At 40.2% G+C, this 24,576-nt stretch overlaps 1 protein-coding gene across 1 annotated transcript in view; it reads left to right on the top strand.

The window, feature by feature from the left end:
* The window catches only part of LOC138977981 (neprilysin-1-like), a 138,315-nt gene that overhangs the window by 70,547 nt on the left and 43,192 nt on the right, over positions 1–24,576 (top strand). Inside the window, exons 4-12 of the mRNA XM_070350591.1 lie at positions 1,594–1,776; positions 3,303–3,464; positions 4,564–4,647; positions 9,118–9,323; positions 13,899–14,078; positions 16,882–16,968; positions 18,704–18,837; positions 19,367–19,460; positions 19,996–20,124. Coding sequence (XP_070206692.1) covers positions 1,594–1,776; positions 3,303–3,464; positions 4,564–4,647; positions 9,118–9,323; positions 13,899–14,078; positions 16,882–16,968; positions 18,704–18,837; positions 19,367–19,460; positions 19,996–20,124 — 1,259 coding nt within the window. The remainder of the gene's footprint in view (positions 1–1,593; positions 1,777–3,302; positions 3,465–4,563; positions 4,648–9,117; positions 9,324–13,898; positions 14,079–16,881; positions 16,969–18,703; positions 18,838–19,366; positions 19,461–19,995; positions 20,125–24,576) is intronic.

Genomic DNA, 24,576 nt, shown 5'->3' with positions numbered 1-24,576 from the left:
GAGAGAGAGAGAGAGAATAAACATAACAAATCACACACACGCAAGCAAGCAGGCCCACGGAAACATGATCAGAAACAGGTCCAGATAAGCTGCATGGCCGTGTAATCTTGCGTAAGCCGTTCACACACACACACACACACACACAGACACAGACACACACACACACACACACACACACACACACACAAACACACACAAACACATACACACACACACACACACACACACCACACACACACATACATACACACGCACCAAAACCTCCGCAAGGGAAACCTGACCAGAAAAAGGTCAGATGCCGCTGCAACTCCGTGTGAACTTACGTAATTCGCTGACGGCTGGGATGTCAAATATCTCTTGACAAGAGCCACACAAAGAGGCTGGGATGTCAAGTATCTCTTGACAAGAGCCACACAAAGAGGCAGGGAATGAGCAATCACCTCATTCCATATTGACCCTGTACACCTCTCACATCCCGGGGGGTCTGGGTCTTGGTCGTTGCAGGACTGTGTGTGTGTGTGTGTGTGTGTGTGTGTGTGTGTGTGTGTGTGTGTGTGTGTGTGTGTGTGTGTGTGTTTGCAGTGCTGCGTCGTAGGGGTTCACCTGTGTATGTGTGTTTGCCTGCCACTGTGTTTTTCTGTATATCTGTGTCTCCGTTATGTATTTAAGTGTTTATTTGACCTGTTACTTTCCCTGCAGGTTGGGGTGGGGGATGGTCCTGTTACATGCCTGTGTATTTGTGTTTGCACTATATGGGGCAGAGTCCTGCGCAGCCATGATAGCACTTTGAAGATTATATTGTTCGCAGAGGTACTTCTTTTACCGCAACCATTGCTACTATTTTGCGCAGTAAGTTTAACAGATCATGCTTTAATGTTAGTGTACATTTTCTTTGTACATTTAGTTTTTTCAATCTTTTGATGAGCAACTTCAGCGTAAATTTCTCTCACGGATCGGAGCCGGTTGTGCACAGACCAAGCGCCAATGTCAAAACTTTGTTTCCTCTCTCCATTGAGGATGAAAGTCGCTTGTTCATGTCAATGCTTGTTATTATCTCAGGTGCCAGGAGACTGGTTCCGAAAAACTCTCACTTACTCTATTACACATGTCGATGCATTTAAAGCGCTTACTTCCCTTCGTTGAACAGATCTCGCCATGGTGTATAAGACGCCATGTTGAAGTAGTTTTCGTGTAGAATTTAACCTAATTCACAACTTTGTTTTCCCATGGTGTTTATGACGCCATTTTGAAGTAGTTTTCGTGTAGAATTTAACCTAATTCACAACTTTGTTTTCCCATGGTGTTTATGACGCCATTTTGAAGTAGTTTTCGTGTAGAATTTAACCTAATTCACAACTTTGTTTTCCCATGGTGTTTAAGACGCCATTTTGAAGTAGTTTTCGTGTAGAATTTAACCTAATTCACAACTTTGTTTTCCCATGGTGTTTAAGACGCCATTTTGAAGTAGTTTTCGTGTAGAATTTAACCTAATTCACAACTTTGTTTTCCCATTGTGTTTATGACGCCATTTTGAAGTAGTTTTCGTGTAGAATTTAACCTAATTCACTATGTTTTTCTCTTTTGTTGTTGCAGACAAGGATCAGTATGGCTCCGCCCAGGGCCAGGGAGGGGCGGGGCCTGCACAAGTGGGTCGACCTTACACCGTAGTGCCCAACGGGGCGGGCATCGTCATTCCGTCTTCAGAGACCGGCCCCGCCTACCCCGGGCACCAGCAAGCCTTGGATGTCTGTCTGACCCGGGGCTGCGTCCAAGCTTGTGAGTAGCATTCTGATTCATTCATAATCACAACTCTGTTCACAAAGAAATGTCACTACCGCAGTATAGGCTCAGCGAAGCCTGTTTTGGACTCAATACTGGCTGTCTCAAAAATAGATAAAAAGTCGAATTCAATGTAAGGTACAGTAGTACCCATATGATTTACCACTCTGTAAAGGCGGTACTTAATTGAGTCTGACGTCGACTTCGCGAAGTCTTTCTACCGAAAACTCAGTGCTAAAGCTTCGTGCGGCCGGTTTCGCGAAGTATACTTCGCGTAGTCGCCTTCGCCCAGTTAAGGACAGGCTTAAGGTACAGAAGTACCCCTACGATTTACCACTTTGTTAAGGTACAGAAGTACCCCTACGATTTACCACTTTGTTAAGGTACAGAAGTACTCCTAGGATTTACCACTTTGTTAAGGTACAGAAGTACCCCTACGATTTACCACTTTGTTAAGGTACAGAAGTACCCCTACGATTTACCACTTTGTAACTGACAGCATCTCAGGCAGTGGAGGATCTCAGCATCTTGACACTTACAGGTTTTTACCTGTCCCTCGTGAAGACAACGTACATGTTCCCCTGCCTCACCTGCCCTCTTAGTGGAGATTTATCTGTTGTTAAGTTATTTATGTCTTTGCTGGGAGTGGCTTGACTTTTACCTTACTTTTTGCATCCTTCCGTGTTCGAGTGAACACTCAGGATCTGCCTGTCTGCTCTTCCCGTATTGCTTGACCTTTGGTTTCAACCTATGTAGAGTGTTCACCCACTCCTATAGATCTCCCCTACTCTGACTACACACCTGTCTCTCTGTCTCTGTCTGTATATCTGTCTTTCTCTCTCTGTGTCTCACTCTGTCACTGTCTTTGTCTCTGTCTATCTCTCTCTGTCTCTCTCTCTCTGTCTCTCTCTCTCTGTCTCTTTCTCTTTCTCTCTCTCTCTCTCTCTCTCTCTCTCTCTCTCTCTCTCTCTCTCTCTCTCTCCGCTCTGTAATTTCATCTCCAGTTTCTCATCCCCTATCAGCAACCTAGTCTGACCTCTCAAACTGAAATTTTGGCACACACAAAATTAAATCAGTCACCTGATAAAACGCGCGCAAATAGACGTTTCGAACCGAGCTACGACTGAGCTCATAATATATCACTGAAAGCGTTAGGCCTAACCTTGTTTTACCTGGGTGACTTAACGTTTGCGACAAGTCAAAACAGGTACACAACTCAAAACAGGGCAAACTGCAACTCAATTAACTTACAGCGATGTGTTGACAAAACTGCCGCTCAGAATGTTGATTGTAGGTAGAGGGTGGTCTTACCCCATTTAGAATTTCCTATTCCGTCCTTATTCCGTGCGTCCACTGGTACTTTTCAGTTTATTATAATTCTGTGTTCAGTCTAATTATCTCTCCGTGATTGCGTTAGCTGTAGCTTTACTGTGTATGTGCATGGCGTATGTACGTCCAGGCGTGGTTGTCTGTGTTAGCACCCAGCCTGTCTTTACCAGTTTCAACCATTTTCTTTACCACAGCGTCTCGCCTGATGGAAGCCATGGACGCTACGATAGAACCGTGCGATGATTTCTTCGAGTTTGCATGCGGCAACTGGAACAAGATCCACATCATCCCCGACGACAGGGCCAGCTACAACACATTCTCCAAGCTCGGCGATGACATCCAGGGCATGCTTAAAGGTACAACACAGTGTCGAGTATTGTATGCTCGTTAAATTTTAGCTCGTTTGTTTTAGAATGGAATCAGCCTTCATCCAAGGTTTTTAAAATGTTTATGGACGCCGTTTCAACGAATGGAACAAATGGTTCTTTCTCGTAAATGGACGAGAATTGTTCGAGGGAAGTTTTAGTTGCTTTTTATATTTAGTCAAGTTTTGACTAAATATTTTAACATCGAGGGGGAATCGAAACGAGGGTCGTGGTGTATGTGCGTGTGTCTGTCTGTCTGTCTGTCTGTCTGTGTGTGTGTGTGTGTAGAGCGATTCAGACTAAACTACTGGACCGATCTTTATGAAATTTGACATGAGAGTTCCTGGGTATGAAATGCCCGAACGTTTTTTTCATTTTTTTGATAAATGTCTTTGATGACGTCATATCCGGCTTTTCGTGAAAGTTGAGGCGGCACTGTCACGCCCTCATTTTTCAACCAAATTGGTTGAAATTTTGGTCAAGTAATCTTCGACGAAGCCCGGACTTCGGTATTGCATTTCAGCTTGGTGGCTTAAAAATTAATTAATGACTTTGGTCATTAAAAATCTGAAAATTGTAAAAAAAAATAAAAATTTATAAAACGTTCCAAATTTACGTTTATCTTATTCTCCATCATTTGCTGATTCCAAAAACATATAAATATGTTATATTCGGATTACAAACAAGCTCTGAAAATTAAATATATAAAAATTATTATCAAAATTGTTTTTTCGAAATCAATTTAAAAACACTTTCATCTGATTCCTTGTCGGTTCCTGATTCCAAAAACATATAGATATGATATGTTTGGATTAAAAACACGCTCAGAAAGTTAAAACGAAGAGAGGTACAGAAAAGCGTGCTATCCTTCTCAGCGCAACGAATACCCCGCTCTTCTTGTCAATTCCACGGACACTGCCTTTGCCACGGGCGGTGGAGTGACGATGCTACGAGTATACGGTCTTGCTGCGTTGCGTTGCGTTCAGTTTCATTCTGTGAGTTCGACAGCTACTTGACTAAATATTGTATTTTCGCCTTACGCGACTTGTTTGCTTTCCCTTTCTTGAATGATCTTCTTGTTGTATTTCAGATTTGTTAGAGGAACCTGTGCAAGAAAAGGACTGCGAAGCGACGATGAAAGCCAAGTACCTGTATGCCTCCTGTCTCAATGAGAGTAAGTTATATGTGACCCTCCACCACGAAATGAGTCGCATGTCACCTCGCGCGGTTCTGCGCTAGGCTTAATAAAAGTCCGGGGAGTGTCTGGTAACAGTGTGAGGGTCACCTTAGTCACAGGCTTATAACTCAAACAGTTTTCGCTCTTTTCTAAAACGGTTTTCACCACTGGATAGAGCATAAAAAACTCATTAGAAAAATGTAAAAATATGAAAATCATGCAAAGGTGACATGCGACTCATTCCGTGGTGGAGGGTCACATATTATACATACTATGTTGGTGACAAATTGCCAGTACGATTTCTTGGAAGATGGGTTATTCTCCAGAGCTGTGGACCAGGAGAAACCATGTTACGAAGTTGACATTTCGTTACTTAACTGAGACATGTTAACCTTACAAACTGATTTCAAAAATAAATACTGGTTCCACATGTATCCTTGGCCTATAGAGAAAGAATTATAAATACTTTCACGTTGTTTTCGTCTACGCTCAGTAAACTTCAAAGGTTTCAGAGTACGTCAACTTCGTAACATTGAAACGAAAAGTTGTAACATGGATTTGAACAGAAACAGTTGAGAGAAAAAAGACAACAATTTATTCTATGATTTTTGTTGCATGTCTGTATCAGTATCTAACTTGAGTATTACTGCAAAAGGAAGAGAATACATTCACGTTGCCATTTAATATACGTTATAACCATTTAATATATTTAATATACGTTATAACCATTTAATATACGTTATAACCATTTAATATACGTTATAACCATTTAATATACGTTATAACCATTTAATATACGTTATAACCATTTAATATACGTTATAATAATAATAATAATATGGGAGATTTATAGAGCGCTTTACATTCTCAAAGCGCTTTACAATGACAAACATACATAATACATACAAAGCAAAGCAAAAGCATGTGCAGCAGCATTCAGCACACAAGTGAACAACGAAACTCAAACACTACATCAATACAATCTGCAAGCATACCAACACAGGCAAAACATTCAAACATTCAAACACCTGATTCAAAAATGCACCATGTTCAAATAAAATTAATCAAAATACTGGGTGAAGAAGTGTGTTTTAAGGTTTGATTTGAAGGAAGAGAATGTTTGGCAGTGTCGGATAGAGTAAGGGAGAGAGTTCCACGCAACGGCAGCAGAGTGGGAGAAGGCTCTCTGGCCGTGCTGTTTGCGACTAAAAGAAGATAGACGGAATATTCTAGTGTCTACAGAGGAGCGGAGGGATCGTGAGGGTGTATAGAGTGTGAACAGGTCAGACAGGTAGGATTGGGCTGAGCCAGATATTATTTTGTAGCAGATACAGCAGCACTTATATTGGATTCTCAGCTCTACAGGGAGCCAATGAAGTTTCTTTAGCAAGGGGGAACAGGACTGGGACCGAGGGGCTTTGCAGACAAGCCGGGCTGCAGAATTTTGAATGCGCTGCAAAGGATGGATGACAGACTGAGGACAGCCAATGAGAACAGAATTTCCGTAGTCTAATCGAGAAAGAATGTAGGAGGAAACAAGGGTCTTGGTGGCATCTTCGGTAAGGTATGGGCGGATAGAACCTATTCTCTTAAGCTCGATGTAAGCGGACTGACAGACTTTCATAACATGGTGTTTCATGGAGAGATCGCTATCAAGAAAGATGCCAAGATCACGGACGGAGTCTGAGAATTCAATAGTGCTGCTGCCCAAAGTGATAGAAGGAGGGAGAGAGAGAGAGGAGGAGAGGGAGGATTTGGTGAAACGAATGGCTTCTGTTTTGCCACAGTTAAGTCTAAGCTTGTTAGTGGACATCCAGAGTTCAACGTCAGCAATGCAAGACTATAACCATTTAATATACGTTATAACCATTTAATATACGTTATAACCATTTAATATACGTTATAACCATTTAATATACGTTATAACCATTTAAAGGACTGACAAATGACTGCATGTCATAAAATGGTACACAGCTCTGGAGAATAACCTAGATCTTGTTTTAAGCTGTCTGATCATCTGACTCCTTTACATTTCTCTAATCGTGTGTCTCAAGTTTGACAATTTGTTTTGTGTGTGGCTAAAGTGAGACATCTCAGCTGAGTTCAGGCGACCAACGTACCTCACTTCTAGTGCTTTTAGCTATGCGCTTTAGAAATCTCCTTATTAAATAAATAAACTTCTGTAGATCTTTAAAGACACATGCCTTCTCGTGCGCGTGATAACGAACACTACCATATTGATAACGTACACTACCATATTGATAACGTACACTACCATATTGATAACGTACACTACCATATATTTGTCCCACGCTTTCAAGCGGGATAAGAACATTCTTCAACTTGCACACAGACCGAATTCTGTAGTGTTTGTGCTTAGGGTGAAGAGTAAGAATGTCTTTTTTCGTTGAATTTATTTGACAGATTGGCATCTAGGATGTATCGATTGAACATTTACTGTGACGTCAGAGGCCGACTAAAACTCATATAGGCGGCTGGCGAAGATGACAAAAAAGTGCATGTTTGTTTGTGTTCAATCGTAAAAAATAAAATGAATTCTAACTAAAATGTGGATAAACAAGAAAGGTACGTTGTTGACACGTTTAATTATTGACAAAACAAATCGTTACGTTCACAGATATATCGACGCGGCGGTCTTTTAAGTGCACAGACAAACAGACACTAACTTATTACAGACAAACAGACACTAACTTATTACAGACAAACAGACACTAACTTATTACAGACAAACAGACACTAACTTATTACAGACAAACAGACACTAACTTATCACAGACAAACAGACACTAACTTATTACAGACAAACAGACACTAACTTATCACAGACAAACAGACACTAACTTATTACAGACAAACAGACACTAACTATATAGACAAACAGACACTAACTATATAGACAAACAGACACTAACTTATTACAGACAAACAGACACTAACTTATTACAGACAAACAGACACTAACTATATAGACAAACAGACACTAACTATATAGACAAACAGACACTAACTTATTACAGACAAACAGAAACTAACTTATTACAGACAAACAGACACTAACTTATTACAGACAAACAGACACTAACTTATTACAGACAAACAGAAACTAACTTATTACAGACAAACAGAAACTAACTTATTACAGACAAACAGACACAACTTATTACAGACAAACAGACACTAACTATATAGACAAACAGACACTAACTATATAGACAAACAGACACTAAATATATAGACACAAACTTATCTAACAAAATGTTCAGGCACTTGCCTGTAACAACATACCTTTCTTGTTTTTATATTTAGTCAAGTTTTGACTAAATATTTTAACATCGAGGGGGAATCGAAACGAGGGTCGTGGTGTATGTGCGTGCGTGTGTGCGTGCGTGCGTGTGTGTGTGTGTGTGTGTGTAGAGCGATTCAGACTAAACTACTGGACCGATCTTTATGAAATTTGACATGAGAGTTCCTGGGTATGAAATCCCCGAACGTTTTTTTCATTTTTTTGATAAATGTCTTTGATGACGTCATATCCGGCTTTTCGTGAAAGTTGAGGCGGCACTGTCACGCCCTCATTTTTCAACCAAATTGGTTCAAATTTTGGTCAAGTAATCTTCGACGAAGCCCGGACTTCGGTATTGCATTTCAGCTTGGTGGCTTAAAAATTAATTAATGACGTTGGTCATTAAAAATCGGAAAATTGTAAAAAAAAATAAAAATTTATAAAACGATCCAAATTTACGTTTATCTTATTCTCCATCATTTGCTGATTCCAAAAACATATAAATATGTTATATTCGGATTACAAACAAGCTCTGAAAATTAAATATATAAAAATTATTATCAAAATTAAATTGTCCAAATCAATTCAAAAACACTTTCATCTTATTTCTTGTCGGTTCCTGATTCCAAAAACATATAGATATGATATGTTTGGATTAAAAACACGCTCAGAAAGTTAAAACAAAGAGAGGTACAGAAAAGCGTGCTATCCTTCTTAGCGCAACTACTACCCCGCTCTTCTTGTCAATTTCACTGCCTTTGCCATGAGCGGTGGCCTGACGATGCTACGAGTAAAATGGCATTGCGTTCATGAGTTTCATTCTGTGAGTTCGACAGCTACTTGACTAAATATTGTATTTTCGCCTTACGCGACTTGTTTAATTCTGCATTTTGGAACGTTGGCAGTCTCATTGTTTTTGGGTTTGAAATGTGGATAGATAACTAAGTAAGAATTAAAAAACCCAAGAAAGGTAAGTTGTTGGAACGTTTGTTATTGACAGAATATTACGTTACATTCACAGATATGTCGACCCAGCGTCAAGCGTTCCAACAACTTACCTTTCTTTTTTTTTGATTCTGAAATTTGGAACGTTGGCAGTCTATTTGTTTTTGGATTTAAAATGTGGCTAAATAACTAAGTGTTAAGTGTGTGTCGTCCGCTAGCCGCGATAGACGAGCAAGGCCTGGCGCCCATCGAGGAGCTGCTGGCCGAACTCGGCGGATGGCCGGTGGTGCTGGGCGCGGGCTGGAAGGGCGAGAAGGTCGACGTCATGGACCTAATGGTACAACTACGTCACTACAACAACAAGATCCTCATTGAACAGTGGGTCAGCGCGGACGACAAGAACTCTGGGGTCAACATCATTCAGGTAATTGTTTAATTGATTAAAAGGGCACGCTATAGTGTCTTCCCAAACTTTACACACAAATCACACAAAAATCAGGTGAGAGTCATGGTCAAAATTGCATTTGTTGTGTCTCTTCTTTTCTCTTCTCTTCGTTTCTTTTCTCTTCGTTTTCCCCCTTCTTTCTTTGTTGTCATGACAACAACAAGACCCTCACCGAACAGTGGGTAAGCACAGACGACAACTGTTCTGAGGGCAACATCATTCCGGTCAGCATTTTTGTTTCCGAAACATTTAGGAAGAGATTAGAAACGTTTCAAACGTTGTTTGTCTGTTCCTGGAGCAGTATTCTTGATCTTGGCACTGTTTTGTCACTAATACCATTGGATTCAGGTTATACCAGTTTGTGGAATTCAGTATTCTTGATCTTGGCACTGTTTTGTCACTAATACCATTGGATTCAGGTTATACCAGTGTGTGGAATTCAGTATTCTTGATCTTGGCACTGTTTTGTCACTAATACCATTGGATTCAGGTTATACCAGTGTGTGGAATTCAGTATTCTTGATCTTGGCACTGTTTTGTCACTAATACCATTGGATTCAGGTTATACCAGTGTGTGGAATTCAGTATTCTTGATCTTGGCACTGTTTTGTCACTAATACCATTGGATTCAGGTTATACCAGTGTGTGGAATTCAGTATTCTTGATCTTGGCACTGTTTTGTCACTAATACCATTGGATTCAGTTTATACCAGTGTGTGGAATTCAGTATTCTTGATCTTGGCACTGTTTTGTCACTAATACCATTGGATTCAGGTTATACCAGTGTGTGGAATTCAGTATTCTTGATCTTGGCACTGTTTTGTCACTGATACCATTGGATTCAGGTTATACCAGTGTGTGGAATTCAGTATTAATTCTTGATCTTGGCACTGTTTTGTCACTAATACCATTGGATTCAGGTTATACCAGTGTGTGGAATTCAGTATTCTTGATCTTGGCACTGTTTTGTCACTGATACCATTGGATTCAGGTTATACCAGTGTGTGGAATTCAGTATTCTTGATCTTGGCACTGTTTTGTCACTAATACCATTGGATTCAGGTTATACCAGTGTGTGGAATTCAGTATTCTTGATCTTGGCACTGTTTTGTCACTAATAGCATTGGATTCAGTTTATACCAGTTTGTGGAATTCGGTATTCTTGATCTTGGCACTGTTTTGTCACTAATACCATTGGATTCAGGTTATACCAGTGTGTGGAATTCAGTATTCTTGATCTTGGCACTGTTTTGTCACTAATACCATTGGATTCAGGTTATACCAGTGTGTGGAATTCAGTATTCTTGATCTTGGCACTGTTTTGTCACTGATACCATTGGATTCAGGTTATACCAGTGTGTGGAATTCAGTATTCTTGATCTTGGCACTGTTTTGTCACTAATACCATTGGATTCAGGTTATACCAGTGTGTGGAATTCAGTATTCTTGATCTTGGCACTGTTTTGTCACTAATACCATTGGATTCAGTTTATACCAGTGTGTGGAATTCAGTATTCTTGATCTTGTCCCTGTTTTGTCACTAATAGCATTGGATTCAGGTTATACCAGTGTGTGGAATTCAGTATTCTTGATCTTGGCACTGTTTTGTCACTAATACCATTGGATTCAGTTTATACCAGTGTGTGGAATTCAGTATTCTTGATCCTGGCACTGTTTTGTCACTAATACCATTGGATTCAGTTTATACCAGTGTGTGGAATTCAGTATTCTTGATCCTGGCACTGTTTTGTCACTAATACCATTGGATTCAGTTTATACCAGTGTGTGGAATTCAGTATTCTTGATCCTGGCACTGTTTTGTCACTAATACCATTGGATTCAGTTTATACCAGTGTGTGGAATTCAGTATTCTTGATCTTGGCACTGTTTTGTCACTAATACCATTGGATTCAGTTTATACCAGTGTGTGGAATTCAGTATTCTTGATCTTGGCACTGTTTTGTCACTAATACCATTGGATTCAGTTTATACCAGTGTGTGGAATTCAGTATTCTTGATCTTGGCACTGTTTTGTCACTAATACCATTGGATTCAGGTTATACCAGTGTGTGGAATTCAGTATTCTTGATCTTGGCACTGTTTTGTCACTAATACCATTGGATTCAGTTTATACCAGTGTGTGGAATTCAGTATTCTTGATCTTGGCACTGTTTTGTCACTAATACCATTGGATTCAGGTTATACCAGTGTGTGGAATTCAGTATTCTTGATCTTGGCACTGTTTTGTCACTAATACCATTGGATTCAGTTTATACCAGTGTGTGGAATTCAGTATTCTTGATCTTGGCACTGTTTTGTCACTAATACCATTGGATTCAGTTTATACCAGTGTGTGGAATTCAGTATTCTTGATCTTGGCACTGTTTTGTCACTAATACCATTGGATTCAGGTTATACCAGTGTGTGGAACTCAGTCAAACATCTGAGAACGGTTAATAAATAAGGTAGAAACTGTTATCCATTTCGGTACATCTGCTGAGTACATTAATGTACATCTGCTGAGTACATTACGGTACATCTGCTGAGTACATTACGGTACATCTGCTGAGTACATTACGGTACATCTGCTGATTACATTTCGGTACATCTGCTGAGTACATTACGGTACATCTGCTGAGTACATTACGGCTCCTATAGTTTCTGTTAAGCCTGATATCAATTGAGCTGAGTTTATTATACGACGTTCGCTGCACGAGGCTTTTGCAATGATGTGTCGGTAAAACGACGTCAATGTCTTTACACAGTCGACTTCTGGCTCATTTAAGCCTGTCCTTAACTGGCTCATTTAAGCCTGTCCTTAACTGGCTCATTTAAGCCTGTCCTTAACTGGCTCATTTAAGCCTGTCCTTAACTGGCTCATTTAAGCCTGTCCTTAACTGGCTCATTTAAGCCTGTCCTTAACTGGCTCATTTAAGCCTGTCCTTAACTGGCTCATTTAAGCCTGTCCTTAACTGGCTCATTTAAGCCTGTCCTTAACTGGCTCATTTAAGCCTGTCCTTAACTGGCTCATTTAAGCCTGTCCTTAACTGGCTCATTTAAGCCTGTCCTTAACTGGCTCAATTAAGCCTGTCCTTAACTGGCTCATTTAAGCCTGTCCTTAACTGGCTCAATTAAGCCTGTCCTTAACTGGCTCATTTAAGCCTGTCCTTAACTGGCTCATTTAAGCCTGTCCTTAACTGGCTCATTTAAGCCTGTCCTTAACTGGCTCATTTAAGCCTGTCCTTAACTGGCTCATTTAAGCCTGTCCTTAATTGGCTCATTTAAGCCTGTCCTTAATTGGCTCATTTAAGCCTGTCCTTAACTGGGCGAAGTCGACTACGCGAAGTATACTCCGTGAAGCTGGCCGCACGAAGCTTTAGCACTTTGTTTTCGGTAAGCCTGTCTTACACTGTGCCGAATATCCTTGCGAATTAGAACATGTTGTATTCGGCAATAAAAGAGACGAATGGACAGGAACAAATATTGGAAATTCGAAGCCTTAACGATCATTGCGAATGCATACAAATCCATATAGCCTACGAATGTATTGCGGATGTATTACGAACGTTGCGAGTGGCCTTGCGAGTGCTTGCAAACATTTTACCAATAAAGTGATTGTGCAATTCGCATTGTTCGTAATACTGCTCTTACACTGTGCCGAATTTCCCTTGCGAATAGAATTCACCAATAATTCGTAATGATCGGGACATGGTCGCAAGACATTCGTACATTTTCTTAACCATTCGCCACCATTCGTCTCATGTTGCGAATATTAGCAACATGCTCCTAATATTCGCAAGGAATGCATATTCTTCAGTATTCGCAAGCCATTCGTAATCATCGTAAAGGTATTCGTAGCGCTCGCAGGGCATTCGCAATGATCGGTACACATTCGCAAGCACACGCAACTATTCGTAAGACATTCGCAAGAAATGTGTATATGAACATGTTGTATTTGGCCCAAAAAAGAGACTAATGGACAGGAAAAATATTGACCATTCGAAGCCTTACGAATCCTTGCGAATGTCTTACGAATGGTTGCGAGTGCTTGCGAATGTCTACTGATCATTGCGAATGCATACGAATCTATATTCGCAAGGATATTCGGCACAGTGTAAGACAGGCATAACGAATGTTTGCGAATGCCTTGCGAGCCTGACGAATACATTGCTATGATTACGAATGTTCGCAAGGATATTTAGCACAGTGTGAGACAGGCATAACGAATGGTTGCGAATGCCTTGCGAGCGTTACGAATACATTGCGATGATTACGAATGTCTTGCGAAATCTTACAAGTACGTTGCAAAAACGTTAAGAATATGACTTCTTTGCGAATATTAGGAACATGTTGCTATGTTCAAAACAAGAGACGAATGGTTGAGAACATTTACGAATGTCTTGCGACCATGTCCCGATCATTGTGAATTATTGGAAAATTCTATTCGCAAGGGCAATTCGGCACAGTGTAAGAGTAGCAGTAAAAAGACTTCGCGGAGTCGACTTCGGGCTTAATTAAGGATCGCCTTTACATGGTGCTTTTTGTCTTCCACAGCTGGACCAGCCTGACTTGGGGATGCCGTCCCCGGACTACTACCTCAAGAGCGAAGACGCGCAGTTTCTCCGGGTCTACGAGGAGTACGCCACAGAGGTCGCCAAGGTGTTCGGTGCCAGCGAGTCACGCGCAGAGCGAGAGATCCGCGACCTGGTGGAGCTTGAGATCAAACTGGCTAATGTGAGTGTTCGCTTTTTATGTCTCTGTCTGGCTGTCTGGCTGGCTGGCTGTCTGACTGTCTGTCTGTCTGTGTCTGGCTGTCTGTATATCTGTCTGGCTGTCTGTCTCACTCTTTGTCTCTGTCTACATCTCTCTCTCTCTCTCTCTCTCTCTCTCTCTCTCTCTCTCTCTCTCTCTCTCTCGCTCTTTCTCTCTATCTCTCTCTCTCTCTGTCTCTCTCTCTCTATGTCTCTCTCTAGCTCTCTTTGCCTATGTCTGTCTATCTATCTGTCTGTCTGTCTGTCTGTATGTCTCACTAGCTGTGTCTCTGTGTCTGTCTCACTCTCTGTCTCTATCTGTCTGTCTGTCTGTCTCTCTCTCTCTCTCTCTATCTCTCTCTCTCTCTCTCTCTGTCTCTCTCTCTCTCTATGTCTCTCTCTAGCTCTCTCTTTGCCTATGTCTGTCTATCTATCTGTCTGTTTGTCTGTCTGTATGTCTCACTAGCTGTGTCTCTGTGTCTGTCTCACTCTCTGTCTCTGTCTGTCTGTCTGTCTGTCTGTCTTTCTCTCTCTCTCTCTCTCTCTCTCTCTCTCTCTCTCTCTCTCTCTCTCTCTCTCTTTTCCACTCTCCCCAACCAGATACAGACACATGCATGATATCTAACAGTTAGCAATATACACATTGTTGCATGTTTACAAAATGGGCGAAAACACGTTATTCCCAGATTTGATCAAATGCTGTATACGGGCAACAAATTGCACAGTTACACGACATTCGTCAAGTAAAGGGTTATTGATTGAATACATTCGTCAAGTAAAGGGTTATTGATTGAATACATTGGTCAAGTAAAGGGTTATTGATTGAATACATTGGTCAAGTAAAGGGTTATTGATTGAATACATTGGTCAAGTAAAGGGTTATTGATTGAATACATTGGTCAAGTAAAGGGTTATTGATTGACTACATTGGTCAAGTAAAGGGTTATTGCTTGAATACATTGGTCAAGTAAAGGGTTATTGATTGAATATATTTGTCAAGTAAAGGGTTATTGATTGAATACAATGGTCAAGTAAAGGGTTATTGATTGAATACATTGGTCAAGTAAAGGGTTATTGATTAAATACATTCGTCAAGTAAAGGGTTATTGATTGAATACATTGGTCAAGTAAAGGGTTATTGATTGAATACAATCGTCAAGTAAAGGGTTATTGATTGAATACATTGGTCAAGTAAAGGGTTATTGATTGAATACATTGGTCAAGTAAAGGGTTATTGATTGAATACATTGGTCAAGTAAAGGGTTATTGATTGAATACAATCGTCAAGTAAAGGGTTATTGATTGAATACATTGGTCAAGTAAAGGGTTATTGATTGAATACATTGGTCAAGTAAAGGGTTATTGATTGAATACATTGGTCAAGTAAAGGGTTATTGATTGAATACAATCGTCAAGTAAAGGGTTATTGATTGAATACAGTGGTCAAGTAAAGGGTTATTGATTAAATACATTGGTCAAGTAAAGGGTTATTGATTGAATACATTTGTCAAGTAAAGGGGTCAAGTAAAGGGTTATTGATTGAATACATTGGTCAAGTAAAGGTGTTTTTTTTTATTGAATACATTGGTCAAGTAAAGGGTTATTGATTGAATACATTGGTCAAGTAAAGGGTTATTGATTGAATGCATTGGTCAAGTAAAGGGTTATTAATTGAATACATTCATCAAGTAAAGGGTTATTGATTGAATACATTGGTCAAGTAAAGGGTTATTGATTGACTACATTGGTCAAGTAAAGGGTTATTGCTTGAATACATTGGTCAAGTAAAGGGTTATTGATTGAATATATTTGTCAAGTAAAGGGTTATTGATTGAATACAATGGTCAAGTAAAGGGTTATTGATTGAATACATTGGTCAAGTAAAGGGTTATTGATTAAATACATTCGTCAAGTAAAGGGTTATTGATTGAATACATTGGTCAAGTAAAGGGTTATTGATTGAATACATTCGTCAAGTAACGGGTTATTGATTGAATACATTGGTCAAGTAAAGGGTTATTGATTGAATACATTGGTCAAGTAAAGGGTTATTGATTGAATACATTGGTCAAGTAAAGGGTTATTGATTGAATACAATCGTCAAGTAAAGGGTTATTGATTGAATACATTGGTCAAGTAAAGGGTTATTGATTGAATACATTGGTCAAGTAAAGGGTTATTGATTGAATACATTGGTCAAGTAAAGGGTTATTGATTGAATACAATCGTCAAGTAAAGGGTTATTGATTGAATACAGTGGTCAAGTAAAGGGTTATTGATTAAATACATTGGTCAAGTAAAGGGTTATTGATTGAATACATTTGTCAAGTAAAGGGGTCAAGTAAAGGGTTATTGATTGAATACATTGGTCAAGTAAAGGGTTTTTTATTGAATACATTGGTCAAGTAAAGGGTTATTGATTGAATACATTGGTCAAGTAAAGGGTTATTGATTGAATGCATTGGTCAAGTAAAGGGTTATTAATTGAATACATTCATCAAGTAAAGGGTTATTGATTGAATACATTGGTCCAGTAAAGGGTTATTGATTGAATACATTCGTCCAAAAACAGATAGACTGCTAACGTCCCAATGTAAATGGAATTGTAAATGTAACGTTTTTATCCGGCCTGATATGGCCCTTCGTGGTCGGCTGGGCGTTAAGCAAACAAACAAACAAACACACAAACAAACAAACAAACGTTTTATTTTGTCAACAATAGACGTTCCAACTACCTACCAACCTTGGTTGTTTGATGGAATGCATTGCTTTCTTTTTTCTTTCAGATCACCGTGCCACAGGCAGAGAGGAGAGACAACGAGAAAATGTACAACAGGATGACAGTCAAGGACCTCCAAGATTCCGTACCCGGGGTAAGTTTCTTACTTTTTAGTTAGTTTAATTCTAGTGTACGCAAGCGGCGTCCAAAAAGAGACAGAATCGTCTGTTCCAAAAAAGTGTACTCTGCTCCACCTGTAACGCATGGAGAACAAATAGCCAAGCCCCGTGTCACCACTGTAAGACCTCGGTCATTCTGCCATAAGTGTCACCACTGTAAAAGCTCGGTCATTCTGACATGTGTCACCACTGTAAGACCTCGGTCATTCTGCCATAAGTGTCACCACTGTAAAAGCTCGGTCATTCTGACATAAGTGTCACCACTGTAAGACCTCGGTCATTCTGCCAAAAGTGTCACCACTGTAAGAGCTTGGTCATTCTGCCATGTGTCACCACTGTAAGAGCTTGGCCATTCTGACATAAAAACCGCTGGCGCTGGACCCGAGTACTCTTCAGACTGGCTCGCTCCCCCAGTATGAAAGTTTTTGTCTTGTGCACGTGGATTTAAAAAAAAAATTTTTAATTTATTTTACACAATTAAAAAAATTATTAGAGTAAAATAAAACATTAAAACGTTCATAATAAACAATAGTAAACAAGAATTAAAAAAAAAAAAAAAAAAAATAGACCGCCCATGCCGGGAATCAAACCCGGATCCCTTGGATTTAAAAAATTTTTTTATTTTTTTATTTATTTTACACAATTAAAAAAAATTATTACAGTAAAACAAAACATTAAAACGTTCATAATAAACAATAGTAAAGAAGAATTTATTATAAAAAAAAATAAAAATAAAAAATAAAAAAATAGACAGCCCATGCCGGGAATCGAACCCGGATCACTTTAGCAATAGTCGGAAACGTTTTCCACCAAGCCACCAACTCTATCATTCGCCAGTGAACTCAAATGCCTATACTCCTCGCGCACAGTGGTACACGCACGCAAAGCACGCACGCAAAGCACGCACGCACGCAAAGCCTGGTGTCGCTGTCGCTGGCTGGCTGGCGGATTAGCCGAACGGCTGTTCTATCCCACCGCGAATCGCGCCCGCCGTTAAGAGTCGTTTTTGTGGAATATTTGGCATTTAGGTCCCAGGTAACATTATGAAGTTTTAATACGATCAATCGGACCTATTATCAAGTTAGTGTATCAACTTTTGAACGAACTGCGCCCAGTAGTTTCCCAGCAATAAGCTGTTAAGTCGAGACAGACAGACACACAGACACACAATTAAAGTCTGCTGGACCCTAGTACTGCGTACTCGGGGATAAGTGTCACCACTGTAAGAGCTTGGCCATTCTGACATAAGTGTCACCACTGTAAGAGCTTGGCCATTCTGACATAAGTGTCACCACTGTAAGAGCTTGGCCATTCTGCCATAAGTGTCACCACTGTAAGAGCTTGGCCATTCTGACATAAGTGTCACCACTGTTAGAGCTTGGCCATTCTGACATAAGTGTCACCACTGTAAGAGCTTGGCCATTCTGACATAAGTGTCACCACTGTAAGAGCTTGGCCATTCTGACATAAGTGTCACCACTGTAAGAGCTTGGCCATTCTGACATAAGTGCAGGTGGCTGATTACACCTAAACACGCACACACCTGGGTGCCACGACTCTGGTGCTGCTAGCTTTTCACTGCGAGGAAGCGACAAGACTTTCCCAGCAATCGGACAATAAAGTTATGAAAATGAAATAAACATGAAAAAAGTCACGTGCCGTGTTACAGCAGTTCCTCTCTGTCTAAACTCTTGCTTGCTGATGTTGCAGTTTGACTGGCTGCTGTACCTGCAGAAGATCTTCAAACCGGTGGACATCAAGCTCGATGTCACCGAGGAGATCGTTGTGTACGGTCCGGAGTACCTCAAGCATATGGTCGTCATCTTCAATGAAACGCCCAAAAGGTTCGTGAACTGAATGATACATCTGAACCAGCTAGCCACGGCTGAGGGGCACGAAGCGAAAGTGGGCGCCACCCAAACAGGAGATAACAAACCGCGCGATCTAATTCGTTGAAATAACAACACATGTCAATTTCAACCTATTCAACCCCGAGGCTGGCTCCCACCCGGCTGGTAACTTCTCGTGCACCTCGGTCTGGGACCAATTCCTGTCTCAAGGGACCCACAAAAGACAATGTGCGGCAATAACTCTGTTTTTTTATGGGTAGTGAAAGAGTGAATGCTCTTGCTTTTATTGAGGCAAACTTTCCCATGTGACATGGTAGGCCAGTCACTAGCGAGGGGTGTGTCTTGAGCACGTGGAAAGTTTGCCTTGTGTGATATCCAGAACATATCTGTCTATTGTTTGCCTCTCTTGCTTCTTATTTTGAGTTCTCTGGATACTAGGATCATATGTCTCTGACTAGTTGAGTTAAGTTTTTAGGCAAAGGTTGAGAGAATTTCATGTTGGCGTAAACTGTATACTTTTCAGAACGTTGGTGAATTACCTGATCTGGCGAATCATGATGAACCGCATCGTTAACCTTCCTCGCAAGTACAGAGACCTCAAGAAAGACTACTTCAAGGTACCATTGTTGCTGCCCACTTCTCATTCAGGGTTGTTGTTGTTGTTGTTGTTGTTGTTGTTGTTGTTGTTGTTGTTGTTGTTGTTGTTGTTGTTGTTGTGATCTTTTCTCTATTTGGTCGACCACCTTTAATGCGCGTGCATGTTGCATGTGGGTATGTTTGCTAGGTTTACCCAAGTCCAATAGCGCTGTATTTCTGGACTGAGGCTAGATAAGAAGATTAGATGCTAGCAAGCTGAGCTGACTCTAGTCCTCGGAAGTTATGTAAATGCTGATGTTAACGTTGATCTTATAAGTGGATTTATGTATGATTATGCTTTTGATTGTTGTCTTTGTGTTATGAGTAATGCGCTCGTTGTGGAGCCAAAACACAAATGTCCATGTTTATACACAATGAAAACGGACCTCGTCTTATTCTATATTATTTTATCTTATCTAGTGCTTAGCCTATCTTGCTGTTCAGGTGTGTGTGTGTGTGTGTGTGTGTGTGTGTGTGTGTGTGTGTGTGTGTGTGTGTGTGTGTGTATGTGTGCAGACGGTGTATGGGTCCGAGTCGGAGCGGTCAAGGTGGAGGGAGTGTGTGAGTTACGTCAACGACCACATGGGGAACGCGGTGGGCAGACTCTTCGTCGAGGAACACTTTGACGAAAACTCGAAAGCCACGGTGAGATTCACTTCACTTGTATCCCCCAAAAGCGGCCTGAATGGCGGGGTTAAAACGGTCATACATGTAAAAATACACTCGTGCAAAAACATGAGTGAACCAAACCGAAGGGACCAAACCGAACTTGAAGTGACTTATACAAATACATATTGCAAATGGATTGTTTTGTAGTTTTAAGAGTACCATCAACACTGCAAATTTCAAACAAAAGTAGTTTTCGAACCTATGATATAAATGTGCCTCAGAAAACCAGCAAGCCCTTTTATGATTTGTGTTGGTCTTTTTTTCTTAAAATGTAAAATGAATACTTTAACATCCACCATCATGACTATCCGAATAATGTTGTGCTTGGTCGGTCAACTTGATATAAACTCCAACGTTAGCTTGAGTTTGCGCATCAATTGCTTTGCTTCTTACTTTTGTGGCTTGATTCAATGGAATAAAATATCTTGTTAACACTAAACGTAAAGAAACATCCATGGCACACATATGTTTGCTTATCGTCTTGGTATGTTTTGATTTCTTGCGAAAATGGAACCAGTTTGCAAAAAAAAGTCCAATTTCACATGTCAACAATCTTTGTAAACGTCCTTAAGGTTTGCACATTACCTAACAAGCACAACATACACATTCAATATTCTAAGAGAGAGAGAGAGAGAGAGAGAGAGAGAGAGAGAGAGAGAGAGAGAGAGAGAGAGAGAGAGAGAGAGAGAGAGAGAGAGAGAGAGAGAGAGAGAGAGAGAGAGAGAGAGAGAGAGAGAGAGAGACTCTCAGACTCAGACTCAGAACTTTATTACAAAAGGATAAAGGTTTTAGGCAAAGCCTATTCTTCCAACCTGTCCTTTATACAACACATAAAGACAGACGCACATAACAAATATAAATTCAATCATATAAAATACAGAAATACAGTGTATGGAATGCAACACAATGTGCATTTAAGGAATTACATAAGGAGAACTCAAAAATTACAAAATTACATTGACATAGTTATACCTTTCATTTGGGAATAAAGTTGCTCCGATCAGCTACACATCCGTTAACACTAGTACAAAATGTTTAACCAAATAACAATCGAACAAGACATTTCATTCACGAATGATGTGTGAACGTGACTGACTCTTACACATTTTCACTGAAGTTGCATTTCTTATCTGTTGGGGGAAGGAGTTTCAGAGAAACGCTCCCGAGAAGGCTAAGCTCGATTTGTAGAGGTCTATGCGAGGTATAGGAGGGATGATTTTTTGGGACCCGTATCTTTTTGTGGCATGTTTGAAATGTGATCGCAAATATTTAGGACAGTCGTCATTTAGAATTTTATACATGAACACAGCCTTGTTTAACGTCAACTGATCTTTCAAGGGGAGGAAATTCCTTAGCTTTAGTTTAACATCCGTGGACCTATTCAAATCATGCAGAATAAGTTTTGCAGCTCGGCGATGCAGGGAATTGAGTCTTTTCAAATGAACATCAGTGCAGTTATCCCAAAGTGTCGATGCGAAGTTTATATGAGGCATTATGTGGGCGTAATAGAACATTTTAAGTGCTGCAGAATCTGCGTAATGCCTTAATTTTGATAACAGGTACACATTTTTTTTTATTCTAGTTTGCAAATATTACTCAAATGAGTTTGCCATTTCAACTCTTGATCAATGGAAACACCCAATAATCTATGTTCCCTAACTTGCTGCACTTGAGTTGAACCAACTGACAGTTGTAATTGTAAAGGACTTAATTGGTGTTTTTGTCTTGTGGTTATCACCATACTCTTGTTTTAATCGGATGAATAATCATTGCATTAGAAACGCACCACTCAGTGATTTCATCCATACTTGTTTGAAGAGAAGAGTTGACGGATTCCAAAGATTTTTGACTGGTGTGAACAGAAGAGTCATCCGCGAAGAACTCACATCGAACGTTTTCATCGGACACATGAAGGGGTAAATCATTTATATATATACAGAACAAGATAGGTCCTAATACATACCCTTGAGGGACACAACTCCTGACAAACTCGTTTGACGAAGTTTTACAGTTAAAGCCATATGTACTCGATGACTATACACGCTAATTGCTTTACCAACAGCTGGAGACATGCTAAATTAAGTTCCCTGCAAGATATTGTGGTCTAGGACCCCTTAAATGTTGAGATATTTGAATTTTTATTTTGATCTAGATCGTCCTATTTATAGATTTGCCAACAGAGGTAACGTTGACGCAAGGGAAATAACTCCGCGTCTTTGTTGACATCCTCACTTTTTCAGAGGCTAGAACAAGCTTTATTCCCCCCTCTGCTTCTTTACCTCTGTAAACTTGTAGAGCTAGTTATTTTTCGATAATGACCCAGCAACCAAACAAATAACGAGCCAGCAACAGCCTGAATCCTCGATAGTGCAATGGGTTGAGAAGCTGTTCTGTTTCGGTACTACTTTTGCGACTGAAAAGTTCCGAACGCTCTATACGTACGAAGTATACATCTCTGGAGCAAACAATACAAACATACCGCATTTAAATTAACACCTACAGGCCTGAACACATGAATCTCCATATAAAATCCATGAGTTCGGTTGTTTTCTGAATCTAGATCTGCCGTGCACAAACCGTTCATCACAAGCAAATTCCCAAGGCAAGTAACTCATACTCTGGCGACAAGAGTAGTTCCCCTTCTTTTAACGCAGTTTCTTCGACAACACTGACTGCAATCCGACGGTCAGTTTTCAACAATATTTCATTTTATAAACAGATCACACGCAACCAAATGCACACATCTCATCAATTTAAACAACTTAAAGCGGTTTCATACACTATTTTCCCCAGAAAACTGAACTTCATACAGTAATTAACGTTGGAACACGGGTGCAAAAGTTCGTCTGCTAGTCCCATTTGACGAAAGAACATTTACTAAGCGATACTAAAACATAAACAGAACACACAATATCTGCCTTTACCGCCACAGCAGAATAACAGCATATCTGTGTACTTGATTTTAGTCCAAAACAGGGAAACTGAAAAGAAGTGTTAACAGAATGGAATGATTTGCACGGAACTATACAACCGCGCATTAATCGATCGCCTGCGCAGGTTGACTGGTTGAGTGATTCGGATTCGATCAAACTTTCGCACAAAAACTCCTGTTTTTTTGGAATAACTGAAGAAAGGAGGAATAAAGAGGTTACACACCTCGTCTCAGTGATTATTAAAAGTAATGGTCTCAGTTCGCGGTCATGAAAAAGCTCGCTGAAGCTCGCATTTTTCATGATCCGCTAACTTCGACCATTATTTTTAATAATCACTGAGACTCGGCATGTAACCTCTACGTAATGCATGTATATGGTCCGCGCATGGCGACATATCGTCATTACATGGTCTTATGGTGCGTTTGACATCGATTATGGGCAAACTACACTTTGTAAACACGGGAGCGCGTACATATGCCTTTAATGGATACATACTGTTTCCGTTTAGAAAGATACGATTCAAAAAAGGCACAGGCGGAGTCGTCTTTTAAATAGCACTTATATTTCTTTAGTAGAAGTGAGTGATCTACTAGGTCAAAGGCTTTCTTAAAGTCCAGAAACAACGCTCCCGTTATTTCTGCTTTGTTTATTGCTGACAGCCAAGTCTCGCATAAAGAGCTTAGGCCAACAACAAAAATAGTCTGTTTACGCTAACATAGGCAAAAAAATAGGGTCGGTAGGTCGGAATTTTTTATTTATTTTTTATTTTAATTTTTTTCTCCCAAATGCCCAAAAAAAGTCTAGGGTCGCGCGAAAAAATAGGGTCGGTCGGGATACCGTAAACATACTATTTTGTGTGTGGCCTTAAGGCGGTGTGGCAGGAATGCTTAAGGCGGAATCCAGACTGAAAAGGATGAAACAGATTCATTTTTTCCATATATGCCAGTAGGTGTTTTTGTATGTGCTTTTCTAAGGGTTTAGATAGAACAGGTAAGAGGGAAATAGGTCTAAAGTTGTTTGGGTCTGTAAGATCCTTATTTTTTGGAAGTGGTAATACCTTTGCACACTTTAAAATAGAAGGGAACACGTTTTGTTGTATGCTTAGGTTATAAACATAAGTTAGGGAATCGACAATGTAAGGTAAAGCAAGTTTTAGCAACTTGACTGGAATCTTGTCTGGACCCATTGACTTCTTATTCGCCATTTGTTCTACCAGTTTTCCCAGTCACTACATTCTGACACCGGACCAACCAGTCCTAGCACTAACCCCATAATGCCAGACGCCAGGCGGAGCAGCTACTAGATTGCCAATTTTAAAGTCTTAGGTATGACCCGGCCGGGGTTGGAACCCACGACCTCCCGATCACGGGGCGGACGCCTTACCACTAGGCCAACCGTGCCGGTTAGAGAGAGAGAGAGAGAGAGAGAGAGAGAGAGAGAGAGAGAGAGAGAGAGAGAGAGAGAGAGAGAGAGAGAGAGAGAGAGAGAGAGAGAA

The sequence above is a fragment of the Littorina saxatilis genome, linkage group LG10 (assembly GCF_037325665.1).
Source record: "Littorina saxatilis isolate snail1 linkage group LG10, US_GU_Lsax_2.0, whole genome shotgun sequence".
Taxonomy (NCBI): domain Eukaryota; kingdom Metazoa; phylum Mollusca; class Gastropoda; order Littorinimorpha; family Littorinidae; genus Littorina; species Littorina saxatilis.
This window is presented reverse-complemented; position numbering and strand designations above follow the sequence as displayed.